We start from the raw sequence: 15,368 nt of genomic DNA, 5'->3' as shown, positions 1-15,368 counted from the left end.
GTGAGAAATTACAATGTATTTTCTATTTTAGATTCTTCAATGTAGCCACCCTTGATGACAGCTTTGCACACTCTTGGCATTCTCTCTACCAGCTTCACCTGGAATACTTTTCCAACAGTCTTGAAGGAGTTCACACATATGCTGATCACTTGTTGGCTGGGTTGAGGTCGGGTGATTGTAGAGGCCAGGTCATCTGATGCAGCACTCCATCACAGCCTGGAGGTGTGTTGGGTCGTTGTCCTGCTGAAAAACAAATGATAGTCCCGCTAAGCACAAACCAGATGTGCTGGTGTGTAACTACAGAATGCTGTGGTAGCCATGCTGGTTAAGTGTGCCTTGAATTCCCCACACCATCACACCACCGCCACGGTTCACGGTGGGAACCACACATGCAGAGAGCATCCGTTCGTCTAATCTGCGTCTCACAAAGGCACGGCGGTTGGAACCAAAACCTCAAATTTGGACTCATCAGACCAAAGAACAGATTTCCACCGGTATAATGTCCATGGCTCGTGTTTCTTGGCCCAAGCAAGTCTCTTCTTATTGGTGTCATTTAGTAGTGGTTTCTTTGCAACATTTTGACCATGAAGGCCTGATTCACGCAGTCTCCTCTGAACAGTTGATGTTACTGTTACTCTGAAGCATTTATTTGGGCTACAATTTCTGAGGCTGGTAACTCTAACTTATCCTGTTTAGCAGATGTAACTCTGGGTCTTCCTTTCCTGTGGCGGTCCTCGTGAGAGCCAGTTTCATCATAGCGCTTGATGTTTTTTGCGACTGCACTTGAAGAAACCTTCAAAGTTCTTGAAATGTTCCAGATTGACTGACCTTCATGTCTTAAAGTAACGAACTGTTGATTCTCCTTGCTTATTTGAGCTGTTCTTGCCATAATAGCCCTACTTGGTAAAATACCAAGTCCATATCTTCTGTATGCCTCTCCTACATTGTCACAACACAACTGATTGGCTCAAACGCATTAAGAAGGAAAGAAATTTCACAAATGAACTTTTAACAAGGTACACCTGTTAATTGAAATGCATTCCAGGTGACAATCTCATAAAGATGTTTGAGAGAATGCTAAGAGTGTGCAAAGCTGCCATCAACGCAAAAGGTGGCTACTTTTTGGAACCTCAAATATATTTTTATATGCTTAACACTTCTTTGGTTACTACATGATTCCATATGTTATTTCATAGTTTTGATGTCTTCACTATTATTGTACAATGTAGAAAATAGCAAAAAATAAAGAAACCCTTGAATGAGTAGGTGTGTCCAAACGTTTGGCTGGTACTGTATATATTTTTTTATCATATGTTGGAGTGGCTAAACGAATATAAGGGCAACACAAGTCTATTTTAGCCCAGGCCTGATTTCTCATCTGAATGAACTCGGATAGCTCTGAATTGTTATCTCAACTAATCCTACTACAAAAGCATCCCAGGTACTGTTGATACCCAGGAGCAATGTTCCCTCCAATTTTAACACACTGAGCAAATTTCAGGTCTTGGGATTGGAAACTTGAATACTGAGCATTCTGTTCAACTTCTGGCACACGTTTACTTTGAAGTTCAACTCCTACCCCCCTTTAAGTTGACGTTTTAGATAGTGGCCAAGTAGGCTACTGTGGCTATTTGAGCCTAATAGGCCTATCAGAGTGGCCTGACAAGAAAAATAATGCAAATGCATCCCATAACATTTTCACAAGGAAATACTAGCTATTTTTTGGGGGGGGATATGTAGCCTATTTTAGCCTACTATGTGTTCAACATAGGCCTACATTCCATGAGACTTTAAAAAAACATTATGCAGGGCGTAATAGGTGACTGGAAATTGCGTTGTAGGCTTTTGTGTATGATGCAAGAAACTAGTTTTATAAAATGAATTTATTAATACAATAGAGAATCAGACCATTTAGGCTACCTTCTGCCTATTGGCTTTTTTTTGCATATTCAAGCCCGTCTTACAAAGTTTTTTTTAAAGACAAAATCAAAGCTCTTACCTGACACTTTTGAAAGATGGCAAGAAATGTTCACGTTTTGTGCTTTTATTGGACGCAATCACTCTCCCATTGCTGACCAAAAAAATGCTATAACTGGGCAAATCACTTGCTAAATAGCAAAGAATATCAACAAATGTGCAAGGTGAGGGCCGCAAAATCTGCTCTTTGATCTCAAAAGCACATATTCGACAGCAGATGATTGAAAGACCGCCTACTACATCAAAATCACTGACTCAATCTTGAGGTTTGTTGCATTGAAAGTGGCTGATACTATGTTGATTTGATCACAATTCCCACATTAGAAGGAAACCATCTGTTTTAGGGAAATGTGTAAACTAAAGGGGCAATTCTAGTGAAGTTCAATCTTGCACGGGCCAGCATTTGTTCTGCGCGGAAATCCTGAGGGAGTTGCGTGGCCGCGTGCGCGCAGCTTAGAGGGAACATTGCCCAGGAGTTTAGGTATATCCAATAGGTAGTCATGTTATAGCTGCTGTTGACTTTATAGGTGATTCCATGCCCAAAGTGTCTATTTCAGCAAGCACTGCCACAATTAAGCTAAGCAACAAAAAAGTTACATTAGTTACTGCCTACTCTTAGGAATGTAAAACCAAATATTTCACTTTGAGATTTCAGTGTTTCATGTATGTCAGGCATTGTTGCCAAGGGGTGATGCATCTCAAGTCAGGATCTCATGCTCTCTGCATGTGTATGTTGACAATGTTGCTGTCTTAGGGATTGACCCAACTCCTTGCTTTTCACTCGCCTTCAGTAACTCGGACGACAACCTGCTGAAAAACATTGAGCTGTTTGATAAACTGGGGCTGCGCTTCAACGGGCGCGTCCTGTTTGTCAAGGACGTGCTCGGGGACGAGATCTGCTGCTGGTCCTTCTACGGTGAGGGCCGCAAGATCGCTGAGGTGTGCTGCACATCCATTGTCTACGCCACTGAGAAGAAACAGACCAAGGTAAGCCCAGTTCAACCAATTTCACTCTGAGCTTCCACAGCTTAAACACTAACATGGAGGCCAGCAACATCAGGGTTTAGGTAAATGCTAGGGTATACAGTGACTTCAAAGTATTTACACCCCATGACTTTTTCCACATTTTGCTGTTACAAAGTGGGATTAAAATGGATTTAATTTACATTTTTGTGTAACGATGTAAAGTACTCTCGTTTCAAAGTCGAACAAAAATTCATATTTAAAAGAAAACACTTTATCTTGACTAGATGAGTCAATACATGTTAGAATCACCTTTGGAAGTTATTACAGCTGTGAGTATTTCTGGATAAGTTTGAAAAGCTTTCCACACCTGGATTGTACAACATTTGCCCATTTTATTATTGTTTTCAAAATTCTTCAAGCTCTGGCAAGTTGGTTGTCGGTCATGGCTAGAAAACCATTTTCAGGTCTTGCCTTGTATTTTCAAGCTATTTAAGTCAAAACTGTAACTCAGCCATTCATTCACTGTCTTGGTAAGCAACTCCAGTGTAGATTTGACCTTGTGTTTTAGGTTATTGTCCTACTGAAAGGTGAATTCATCTCCCAGTGTCTGGTGGAAAGCAGACTGAACCAAGTTATCCTCTAGGATTTTGCCTGTGCTAAGCTCCATTCTGTTTCAGAAAAAAAATCTGTTTCAGTGACAAATATTTGAATAGTTCCATGCATCTTTTGTGCAAAAAAGTGATGACTGAAGTCTCTTATTAGTCTGACTTCTATGTGGCCGTCTATGGAAATTGTCTTTCTGGGCTGGGCGTCAGTTACACTGCAGCACCGACGCAAAACTGTAGGAGCAATCAAAACTGTTTTAAACAAAATTATACTGAACAAAAGCATAAACACAACAATTTCAAAGATTTTACTGAGTTACAGTTCTAATAAGGAAATGTGTCAATTGATTAGGCCCAAATCTATGGATTTCACATGACTGGGAATACAGATATGCATCTGTTGGTCACAGATACATTTTTTTTTAAAGGTAGATGCGTGGATCAGAAAACCAGTGACCACCATTTGCCTCATGCAGCACGATCTCCTTCGCATAGAGTTGATCAGGCCTGTGGAATGTTGTCCCACTCCTCTTCAATGGCTGTGTGAAGGTGTCTAGTCAGGATCGAGGGAAAGATGAACGGAGCAAAGTACTGAGAGATCCTTGATGAAAACCTGCTCCAGAGCGCCCAGTACCTCAGACTGGGGTGAAGGTTCACCTTCCAACAGGACAACAACCCTAAGCACGGAGCCAAGACAACGCAGGAGTGGACATGTCTCTGAATGTCCCAGCCAGAGTCCGGACATGAACCCGATCGAACATCTCTGGAGAGACCTAAAAGTAGCTGTGCAGCGACACTCCCCATCCAACCTTACAGAGCTTATGAGGATCTGCAGAGAATGGGAGAAACTCCCCAAATACAGGTGTGCCAAGCTTGTAGCGTAATACCCAAGAAGACTCAAGGCTTTAATCACTGCCAAAGATGCTTGAACAAAGTAAAGGATCTGAATACTTATGTAAATGTTTTCATATATATATTTTTTTTAATTAGCAAAAGTTTCTAAACCTGTTTTTGCTTTGTCATTATGGTGTGTTGTGTGTAGATTAAGGTTAAACAACAATTTGATAAATTTTAGAATGAGGCTGTAATGTAACAAATTGTTGGAAAAAGTCAAGGGTTCTGAGTACTTTCCGAAGGCACTTTAATATAGAATTCTCTATGCTACCCATTCTTTGCTCTTCCTTCTCCCTGTCAGGTGGAGTTTCCTGAAGCCCGCATCTTTGAGGAGACTCTCAACATCCTCATCTATGAGAATGGGCGTGGTTCTGGCACGGGAGGCGTGGCCCTTTTGGAGTCATCGCCTGGGGCCAGCCAATCAGAGGAAGAGGGGGCCAGCGCAGGGGACCGAAGGGTGAGGAGGATCCACGTGAGGAGGCACATCATGCACGACGAGAGAGGACACGGCCAACAGACTGTGTATAAGGACTGAGAAAAAAAAAAATGAACTGTGGTGATACGGAGAGGATAAAGAGAGGGAGTTAGCGGCAGGGTAAAGATACAGGTTGTTTGGCGGCAGGGTGTTTGCATGGAGAGGTTAGGGCGGATGTTTAGTAGGGGTGGGTGGGACAGGTTCTTATATAAGGAAGCAGATGTGGGACTTCAAGATGCTTATTATCAAGGACTGAGATATTATTTTTTGGTGCCCGATTGGGAAAACAACCCCTAACCCAAAGGTGGGACTAATACACTAATGAATGTGCACACTTATGGGAGAAGGGTAGAGAGAATTGGACCACAGCATAGGTCTGCAAATACCTAGGGGCTAGTTTGGGCTATCTCCCGACCAGGTTTGTGTGGTGGTAACGTGACTGGAAGATGTAGGGGTTCGCTGGTTCAACTAAGGTACTTTAACTGCACTAAAAGGGAACCGGGATGGTGGAGTGGGGTGGTGGTAGTAGGTTAGAGGAAATGAGACTGCTGAGCATTGCTGGATGTTTATTCCTTTTGAATTGGTTACTGTTGTATGTATTTGTCTATTTATTATTATTTGGTTAATTTGTCCTTTTATATAACTTTAAATACATTATTTATTTATTCTGTATAGATGTTGGTGGGAATTGTATGTGTTGAGGGTGCTGATCTGATTTGATGTTTTGACCAGTTTACGCACTGATCACTTTCCTAACCGACACTTGATGCCATGCTCATCCAATATGTTGAGGCAATGTCACGTATGGTCATGTTTAACTGCCATGTGAGTTCATGTTTACACATTGACTTGCTAAATCATGTTTTAATATTTTTTGTCCATGATGCTACTGTGTCTAATTGAAACAGGATTTCATGTTGTCTGATGGTGAAATCAGCCTTCATTTGGCTCTCTAAAGTCTTTGTATTCAATTTGGTACATATACCTTCCTCGCACTAAAGTCTGATCACAAAAAGCAAAAAAATTAACAGGTGAAATGTAGGAAGTGATCTGAACCTGGGAAGTATTTTTATGTCCCGGTGGTTATTGGACACTTGTTAACCCATAGAAGCATGTAATCTGGCAGGTAAATCTCACATCCTAATCCATTTTATTTATTTTTTAAGAAGTTTGGGGCAGTCCTGGAATAAAACGCATTTGCAAAGAATTTTTTAATCCAGGACTAGGGGCTTAATCTGGGTCAAGAAAACCGTCCCATAATGTCTGCCAAGATGCGCAAACCATTTTTTCCCCCCGTCAAATGTTCTTTATGATATTGTAACTATCTGGGGTTTTAGATATTTTATGGACCATCAACATTCTCAATAAAAGTCTAAAACCTGCATCTTGGTGTTGTGTGTTGGATCGAGTGGAAAATCCCACTCTTCCTGTCCTTAATCTTCTCGAATGGACAGATGAATTTGCATTCACCTTTCCATTAATGCAGGTGAATGACGAGAAGGCCCCGTTATACTATTGAGATCCAGGCTGTATCACAACCAGCCGTGATTGGGAGTCCCGTAGGGCGGCGCACACTTGGCCCAGCGTCGCCCGGGTTAGGCCGGTGTTGTAAATAAGAATTTGTTCTTAACTGACTTGCCTAGTTAAATAAAGGTTACATTTAAAAAAGATGCCCCACCCTAGGTAACTCGTAGAGCCAAACATACGGTTTACACTAGATTACACAGCCACAAAGTCAAAATTGGCTAGCTTTTTGTCTTAATTAAGGTTAGGCATAAGGTTAGCAGTGTGTCATTTTCAGGTCAGTGCTTGACTTGGACTGAAATAGTTGCAGGTACTCATTTTGGATAACGGTACTGTTTACATTTAGGTGAAGGAGCTCCACAATACTTTTGCTGAGATTCTATAATAGGAACAGAAGCTCAAGCAGTAGAAATGTTATGGTTCCGGTACTCTGCTCCTTTCAGCTCCTGCCTAAATCATGCACTGGGTTAAGTTTAAAATAACATTTTAAGATAAATTGTAGAGAGGCGGGGTTTAGCCATTCTTGTGGCTGTTAACTAGTGACGAAACTAACATAGCAGGCGTAAAAGAAAGACTTCCAACTTCAGTGCGTTCAAGACGACTGAACTCGAGAACAATCTTTTGAACGGTCATCCAACTCGGAATTCCAGAGCTCCAACCTGGAGATCACTGACGTCATGATTTGCGTGTCCTAGACCTTTTTGCAAGGCCCACTTCCGCTCAACTTCCTACCCGAGACATAGCTTCATGTCCCGATCGCGTCCTGTAAGGTTGATTGTAGCCATACTAGCCTCTAAGTCTCGTATGATCTCAGTATATTAATATTTCATTTCTATAGCTTTTTATTTTTATCATTCTTATTAAAAATTCTGCTTATCTGTTCAGTTAGATTTTTGTAATTCGATTGTGTTTGTCTCTTAGCTAGCTAAACTCAGCAAAAAAAGAAACGTCCTCACTGTCAACTGTGCTTATTTTCAGCAAACTTAACATTTGTATGAACATAAGATTCAACAACTGAGACATAAACTGAACAAGTTCCACAGACGTGACTAACAGAAATGGAATAATGTGTCCCTGAACAAAGGGGGGGGGTCAAAAGAAACAGTCAGTATCTGGTGTGGCCACCAGCTGCATTAAGTGCTGCAGTGCATCTCCTCATGGACTGCACCAGATTTGCCAGTTCTTGCTGTGAAATGTAACCCCACTCTTCCACCAGGCACCTGCAAGTTCCCAGACATTTCTGGGGGGAATGGCCCTAGCCCTCAACCTCTGATCCAACAGGTCCCAGAAGTGCTCAATGGGATTGAGATCCGGGCTCTTCGCTGGCCATGACAGAACACTGACATTCCTGTTTTGCAGGAAATCACGCACAGAACGAGCAGTATGGCTGGTGGCATTGTCATGCTGGAGGGTCATGTCAGGATGAGCCTGCAGGAAGGGTACCACATGAGTGAGGAAGATGTCTTCCCTGTAACACACAGCGTTGAGATTGAGCTTGTCATTGCAGGCAGTCAGATGATGCTGTGACACACCGCCCCAGACCATGACGGACCATCCACCTCCAAATCGATCCCGCTCCAGAGTACAGGCCTCGGATTAACGCTCATTCCTTTGACGATAAACGCGAATCCGACCATCACCCCTGGGTGAGACAAAACCACGACTCGTCAGTGAAGAGCACTTTTTGCCAGTCATGTCTGGTCAGTGGGTTTGTGCCCATCATTGTTGCCTGTGATGTCTGGTGAGGACCTGCCATACAACAGGCCTACAAGCCCGCAGTCCAGCCTCTCAGCCTATTGTGGACAGTCTGAGCACTGATGGAGGGATTGTGCGTTCCTGTTGTTGCCATCCTGTACCTGTCCCGCAGGTGTGATGTTCGGATGTACCGATCCTGTGTAGGTGTTGTTACACGTGGTCTGCCACTGCGAGGATGATCAGCTGTCCGTCCTGTCTCCCTGTAGCGCTGTCTTAGGCGTCTCACAGTACGGACACTGCAATTTATTGCCCTGGCCACGTCTGTAGTCCTCATGCCTCCTTGCAGCATGCCTAAGGCACGTTCACGCAGATGAGCAGGGACCCTGGGCATCTTTCTTTGGGTGTTTTTCAGAGTCAGGACACTGAAGAGGCCTTTCTACTAAGTTTTCATAACTGTGACCTTAATTGCCTACTGTCTGTAAGTTGTTAGTGTCTTAACGACCATTCCACAGGTGCATGTTCATTGTTTATGGTTCATTGAACAAGCATGGGAAACAGTGTTTAAACCCTTTACAATGAAGATCTGTGAAGTTATCTTTGAAAGACAGGGTCCTGAAAAAGGGACGTTTCTTTTTTTGCCGAGTTTATTATCACGCTAACTAGTAAGGTGGCTAGCAATTAGCCAACGCCCCTGTCCCTTACCAACCATGGCACTGTTTTACTCAAGGAGCTTGCAAGAGCTGCCAAAGATAACAGTGACGGATGTACATCGTCTGGCCAAGACAAGTAGCAAAGCACCGACCTCCAAGTTGGAAAAAGGATTCAAACTTTGTCTCCAGTTACCTTTTCAACTATGAAGGTTAGAATAGCCAATTTGCCTATCAAACCAGACAAGGAAGTTTACTCAAAGCTGTAACGTAGTTTAAGACATGCAATTTACAGAAGCTAGCTAACATTATGATTGCTCATTCTTTTTATTTCAAACAGTTTTCGAACAGGGACAAAGTGACAGGAGAGGTCAGCATAGGAGCTTGCTGCTACAGGTCCATGAGGGAAAATGAGAAACCAGTTTGAGTGTAGGGTGAAAAGTCAGCTGTTTGTGACAGACTACATGCCGGTTACACATTCAGAGATGAAGCCTAGTCGTAGACTAAGAAGTTCCTGTCAATGGAGATCTGCATTAAGAGGCATTGCTTAGTCTAGGACTAGGCTTAACCCATATCTATGAAACCGTTCTTAGTGTAGTAATTGTTCATTTGTCTTCCTTGCTGTTTATGTAAGCTCATGTTGGACACATTAGATTCAATTTAAACAAGGGCATATACCCTTAATAGAAAAGTTTAAACCCGTATTGCTGTAATGAATTTAGTGGCTGTTGCATGTTTCGCCAGTCACTTCAGTTTGCTGGTCGTGACACATGTTGAATGATTTTTATAGTCTAATAATTTTATTTTTATATCCCTACGTAGGTTGTACTTAAGCCCTAAGAGCCAGTAACAATGACACAACATCACTGTTCATGTGTTGCTGGCACTGCATTATGCAACCACACAGTTGCATTACTATTTCAGTCTGCACACTATTCCCAGATGGGAACACCAGTCGTCCCACCTGTGCACAGAGGCCTAGCAGCAGTGGCATAAGCCAAGAACTATGGCATGTTTTAATAGCTATACCACATAACATATGGTTATAATAACATCATAATGCTAATAAATTATTTAATGAAAACATAAATCGTCTTGTGATTAGATTTAGAATTGCCCCTGTACTGTCTTTTTACAGGGTCTGCAACCTGGGCCCATAGGAAAAATGACTATCACCAAGCCCACCAAAAAGCGCATGGCAGAAGGAGGGATTAGGTGAGTATTACCTAATAGCCAGTATAGTAGGTATTAGCTGGTCATATTCTATTACACTTTGACTATATAAAATTATTTAATTTCAGGTGGTTTCAAGTACATTGTTTAGATTGGCAAACCACAGCGGCTGCTGTACACTACAGCACCCTTCTTGGAACACTCCCTGACCTCTCAGTTCTCCAGATAGAAGAGGCATACAAGAGCTTTGGCCCTCTATCCAAGCCATTGATCTGCAGCATGGGGATGTCTATGGAAAAGCATTTTGTCGACTCCCACTTTGGAAAGGTACAGGTGAGGAGCCTCTTACCAGCAGCCTCCAATCACAACGTGACACATAGTTCACCATAAGGAGACACCACCATTCCCGTCACTGCCCCTGGATGGCAACTTTCAAGGCTGCACATTTGTGCTCAGTGAAGAAGACCAGCTTCACATAGTCTCTTCAGGTGAGAGAATACAGAGACCCAGTGGTGTTCTCACTAATTGTCGTGTCCCGTATATATATATATTTACACCTTTCTTCGCATATCTTTTATATATTTTATTTTCCAAAAACTCAACTTCAAAACACTTTCCTGCAACCCGCCTCACCAATTTAATAAAAAATAAATAAATGATTTACCTCAAATCTGAAATCCACAATAGAAGCTAGCCAGAAGCTAACCAGAAGCTAGCCAGTTCGTATTTCAGCTAACCACAGTTTGTGGTCATCAGCTATTCCTTTAGCTCGAAAATCTATTGCCACTTTTGTACAATGTGACTCAGACCAGAACATACCGGACCTATTTTTCTCCATATCCCCGGATTTCAACCGCAAGCTCTGGACATTTACACCTGGATTTCGCAGCTAGCTAGCTGCTACCCGTGTGACTATTGGCTTACGTGGTTTGGTTTGATCCCCTCTACCACACGGAACCCCACTAATCTACCGACGGAAACGCACGAGGTGGCTAAAAACAGACCTCCATCTTATGCTAGCTTGCTACCGATGGCCCGGCTAGCTGTATGAATCGCCGTGACCCCAACCAACCTCTACTCACTGGACCCTTACGATCACTCGACTAAGCATCCCTCTCCTTAATGTCAATATGCCCTGTCCATTGCTGTTCTGGTTAGTGTTTATTGGCTTATTTCACTGTAGAGCCTCTAGCCCTGCTCACTATACCTTATCCAACCTTTCAGTTCCACCACCCACACATGCGATGACATCACCTGGTTTCAATGTTTCTAGAGACAATATCTCTCATCACTCAATACCTAGGTTTACCTCCACTGTATTCACATCCTACCATACCTTTGTCTGTACATTATACCTTAACTATTTTATCGCCCCCAGAAACTTCCTTTTACTCTCTGTTCTAGACGTTCTAGACAACCAATTCTCATAGTTTTTAGCCGTACCCTTATCCTACTCCTCCTCTGTTCCTCTGGTGATGTAGAGGTGAATCCAGGCCCTGCAGTGCCTAGCTCCACTCCTATTCCCCAGGCGCTCTTTTTTGATGACTTCTGTAACCGTAATAGCCTTGGTTTCATGCATGTTAACATTAGAAGCCTCCTCCATAAGTTTGTTTTATTCACTGCTTTAGCACACTCTGCCAACCCGGATGTTCTAGCCGTGTCTGAATCCTGGCTTAGGAAGACCACCAAAAATTCTGAAATGTTCATCCCTAACTACAACATTTTCAGACAAGATAGAACGGCCAAAGGGGGCGGTGTTGCAATCTACTGCAAAGATAGCCTACAGAGTTCTGTCCTACTATCCAGGTCTGTACCCAAACAATTTGAACTTCTACTTTTAAAAATCCACCTCTCTAAAAACAAGTCTCTCACCGTTGCCGCCTGCTCACCGTTGCCGACCACCCTCTGCTGTGCTCTGGACACCATATGTGAACTGATTGCCCCCCATCTATCTTCAGAGCTCGTGCTGCTAGGCAACCTAAACTGGAACATGCTTAACACCCCAGCCATCCTACAATCTAAGCTTGATGCCCTCAATCTCACACAAATTATCAATGAACCTACCAGGAACCACCCCAAAGCCGTAAACATGGGCACCCTCATAGATATCATCCTAACCAACTTGCCCTCTAACTACACCTCTGCTGTTTTCAACCAAGATCTCAGCGATCATTGCCTCATTGCCTGCATCCGTAATGGGTCAGCAGTCAAACGACCTCCACTCATCACTGTCAAACGCTCCCTGAAACACATCAGCGAGCAGGCCTTTCTAATCGACCTGGCCGGGGTATCCTGGAAGGATATTGATCTCATCCCATCAGTAGAGGATGCCTGGTTATTTAAAAAAAAAAAAGCCTTCCTCACCATCTTAAATAAGCATGCCCCATTCAAGAAATTTAGAACCAGGAACAGATATAGCCCTTGGTTCTCTCCAGACCTGACTGCCCTTAACCAACACAAAAACATCCTATGGCGTTCTGCATTAGCATCGAACAGCCCACGTGATATGCAACTTTTCAGGGAAGCTAGAAACCAATATACAGTGGGGCAAAAAAGTATTTAGTCAGCCACCAATTGTGCAAGTTCTCCCACTTAAAAATATGAGAGAGGCCTGTAATTTTCATCATAGGTACACTTCAACTATGACAGACAAAATGAGAAAAAAAATCCAGAAAATCACATTGTAGGATTTTTTATTTATTTATTTGCAAATGATGGTGGAAAATATGTATTTGGTTAATAACAAAAGTTTATCTCAATACTTTGTTATATACCCTTTGTTGGCAATGACAGAGGTCAAACGTTTTCTGTAAGTCTTCACAAGGTTTTCACACACTGTTGCTGGTATTTTGGCCCATTCCTCCATGCAGATCTCCTCTAGAGCAGTGATGTTTTGGGGCTGTTGCTGGGCAACACGGACTTTCAACTCCCTCCAAAGATTTTCTATGGGGTTGAGATCTGGAGACTGGCTAGGCCACTCCAGGACCTTGAAATGCTTCTTCCTTCGTTGCCCGGGCGGTGTGTTTGGGATCATTGTCATGCTGAAAGACCCAGCCACGTTTCATCTTCAATGCCCTTGCTGATGGAAGGAGGTTTTCACTCAAAATCTCACGATACATGGCCCCATTCATTATTTCCTTTACACGGATCAGTCGTCCTGGTCCCTTTGCAGAAAAACAGAACCAAGGCATGATGTTTCCACCCCCATGCTTCACAGTAGGTATGGTGTTCTTTGGATGCAACTCAGCATTCTTTGTCCTCCAAACACGACGAGTTGAGTTTTTACCAAAAAGTTCTATTTTTTTTTCATCTGACCATATGACATTCTCCCAATCTTCTTCTGGATCATCCAAATGCTCTCTAGCAAACTTCAGACGGGCCTGGACATGTACTGGCTTAAGCAGGGGGACACGTCTGGCACTGCAGGATTTGAGTCCCTGGCGGCGTAGTGTGTTACTGATGGTTCGCTTTGTTACTTTGGTCCCAGCTCTCTGCAGGTCATTCACTAGGTCCGTTCTTGTGATCATTTTGACCCCACGGGGTGAGATCTTGCGTGGAGCCCCAGATCGAGGGAGATTATCAGTGGTCTTGTATGTCTTCCATTTCCTAATAATTGCTCCCACAGTTGATTTCTTCAAACCAAGCTGCTTACCTATTGCAGATTCAGTCTTCCCAGCCTGGTGCAGGTCTATTTTGTTTCTGGTGTCCTTTGACAGCTCTTTGGTCTTGGCCATAGTGGAGTTTGGAGTGTGACTGTTTGAGGTTGTGGACAGGTGTCTTTTATACTGATAACAAGTTCAAACAGGTGCCATTAATACAGGTAACGAGTGGAGGACAGAGGAGCCTCTTAAAGAAGAAGTTACAGGTCTGTGAGAGCCAGAAATCTTGCTTGTTTGTAGGTGACCAAATACTTATTTTCCACCATAATTTGCAAATAAATTCATAAAAAATCCTACAATGTGATTTTCTGGATTTTTCCCCCTCATTTTGTCTGTCATAGTTGAAGTGTACCTATGATGAAAATTACAGGCCTCTCATCTTTTTAAGTGGGAGAACTTGCACAATTGGTGGCTGACTAAATACTTTTTTTGCCCCACTGTACACAGGCAGTTAGAAAAGCCAAGGCTAGCTTTTTCAAGCAGAAACTTGCTTCCTGCAACACAAACTCAAAAGAGTTCTGGGACACTGTAAAGTCCATGGAGAATAAGAACATCTCCTCCCAGCTGCCCACTGCACTGAAGATAGGAAACACTGTCACCACCGATAAATCCACTATAATTGAGAATTTCAATAAGCATTTTTCTACGGCTGGCCATGCTTTCCACCTGGCTACCCCTACCCCGGTCAACAGCACTGCACCCCCCACAGCTACTCGCCCAAGCCTTCCCCATTTCTCCTTCTCCCAAATCCAGTCAGCTGATGTTCTGAAAGAGCTGCAAAATCTGGACCCCTACAAATCAGCCGGGCTAGATAATCTGGACCCTTTCTTCCTAAAATTATCTGCTGAAATTGTTGCCACCCCTATTACTAGCCTGTTCAACCTCTCTTTCGTGTCGTCTGAGATTCCCAAAGATTGGAAAGCAGCTGCGGTCATCCCCCTCTTCAAAGGGGGGGACACTATTGACGCAAACTGCTACAGACCTATATCTATCCTACCCTGCCTTTCTAAGGTCTTCGAAAGTCAAGTCAACAAACAGATTAGCGACCATTTCGAATCCCACCATACCTTCTCCGCTATGCAATCTGGTTTCAGAGCTGGTCATGGGTGCACCTCAGCCACACTCAAGGTCCTAAACGATATCATAACCGCCATCGATAAGAAACAATACTGTGCAGCCGTATTCATTGACCTGGCCAAGGCTTTCGACTCTGTCAATCACCACATCCTCATCGGCAGACTCGACAGCCTTGGTTTCTCAAATGATTGCCTCGCCTGGTTCACCAACTACTTCTCTGATAGAGTTCAGTGTGTCAAATCGGAGGGTCTGTTGTCCGGGCCTCTGGCAGTCTCTATGGGGGTGCCACAGGGTTCAATTCTTGGACCGACTCTCTTCTCTGTATACATCAATGATGTCGCTCTTGCTGCTGGTGTGTCTCTGATCCACCTCTACGCTGACGACACCATTCTGTATACTTCTGGCCCTTCTTTGGACACGGTGTTAACAACCCTCCAGGCGAGCTTCAATGCCATACAACTCTCCTTCCGTGGCCTCCAATTGCTCTTAAATACAAGTAAAACTAAATGCATGCTCTTCAACCCATCGCTGCCTGCACCTGCCCACCTGTCCAACATCACTACTCTGGACGGCTCTGACTTAGAATATTTGGACAACTACAAATACCTAGGTGTCTGGTTAGACTGTAAACTCTCCTTCCAGACTCATATCAAACATCTCCAATCCAAAGTTAAAT

At 43.3% G+C, this 15,368-nt stretch overlaps 1 protein-coding gene across 2 annotated transcripts in view; it reads left to right on the top strand.

The window, feature by feature from the left end:
- Positions 1–6,299, top strand: part of kctd13 (potassium channel tetramerization domain containing 13) — a 41,200-nt gene extending 34,901 nt beyond the window's left edge. Inside the window, exons 6-7 of one of the 2 annotated variants that reach the window (XM_071412483.1) lie at positions 2,769–2,964; positions 4,744–6,299. In XM_071412483.1, coding sequence (XP_071268584.1) covers positions 2,769–2,964; positions 4,744–4,977 — 430 coding nt within the window. In that variant the 3' untranslated portion in view covers positions 4,978–6,299. The remainder of the gene's footprint in view (positions 1–2,768; positions 2,965–4,743) is intronic. The other variant, XM_071412494.1, reaches the window with a different exon arrangement.
- Positions 6,300–15,368: the final 9,069 nt, after the last annotated feature.

This window comes from Salvelinus alpinus, chromosome 1 (genome assembly GCF_045679555.1).
Source record: "Salvelinus alpinus chromosome 1, SLU_Salpinus.1, whole genome shotgun sequence".
Lineage (NCBI taxonomy): Eukaryota > Metazoa > Chordata > Actinopteri > Salmoniformes > Salmonidae > Salvelinus > Salvelinus alpinus.
This window is presented reverse-complemented; position numbering and strand designations above follow the sequence as displayed.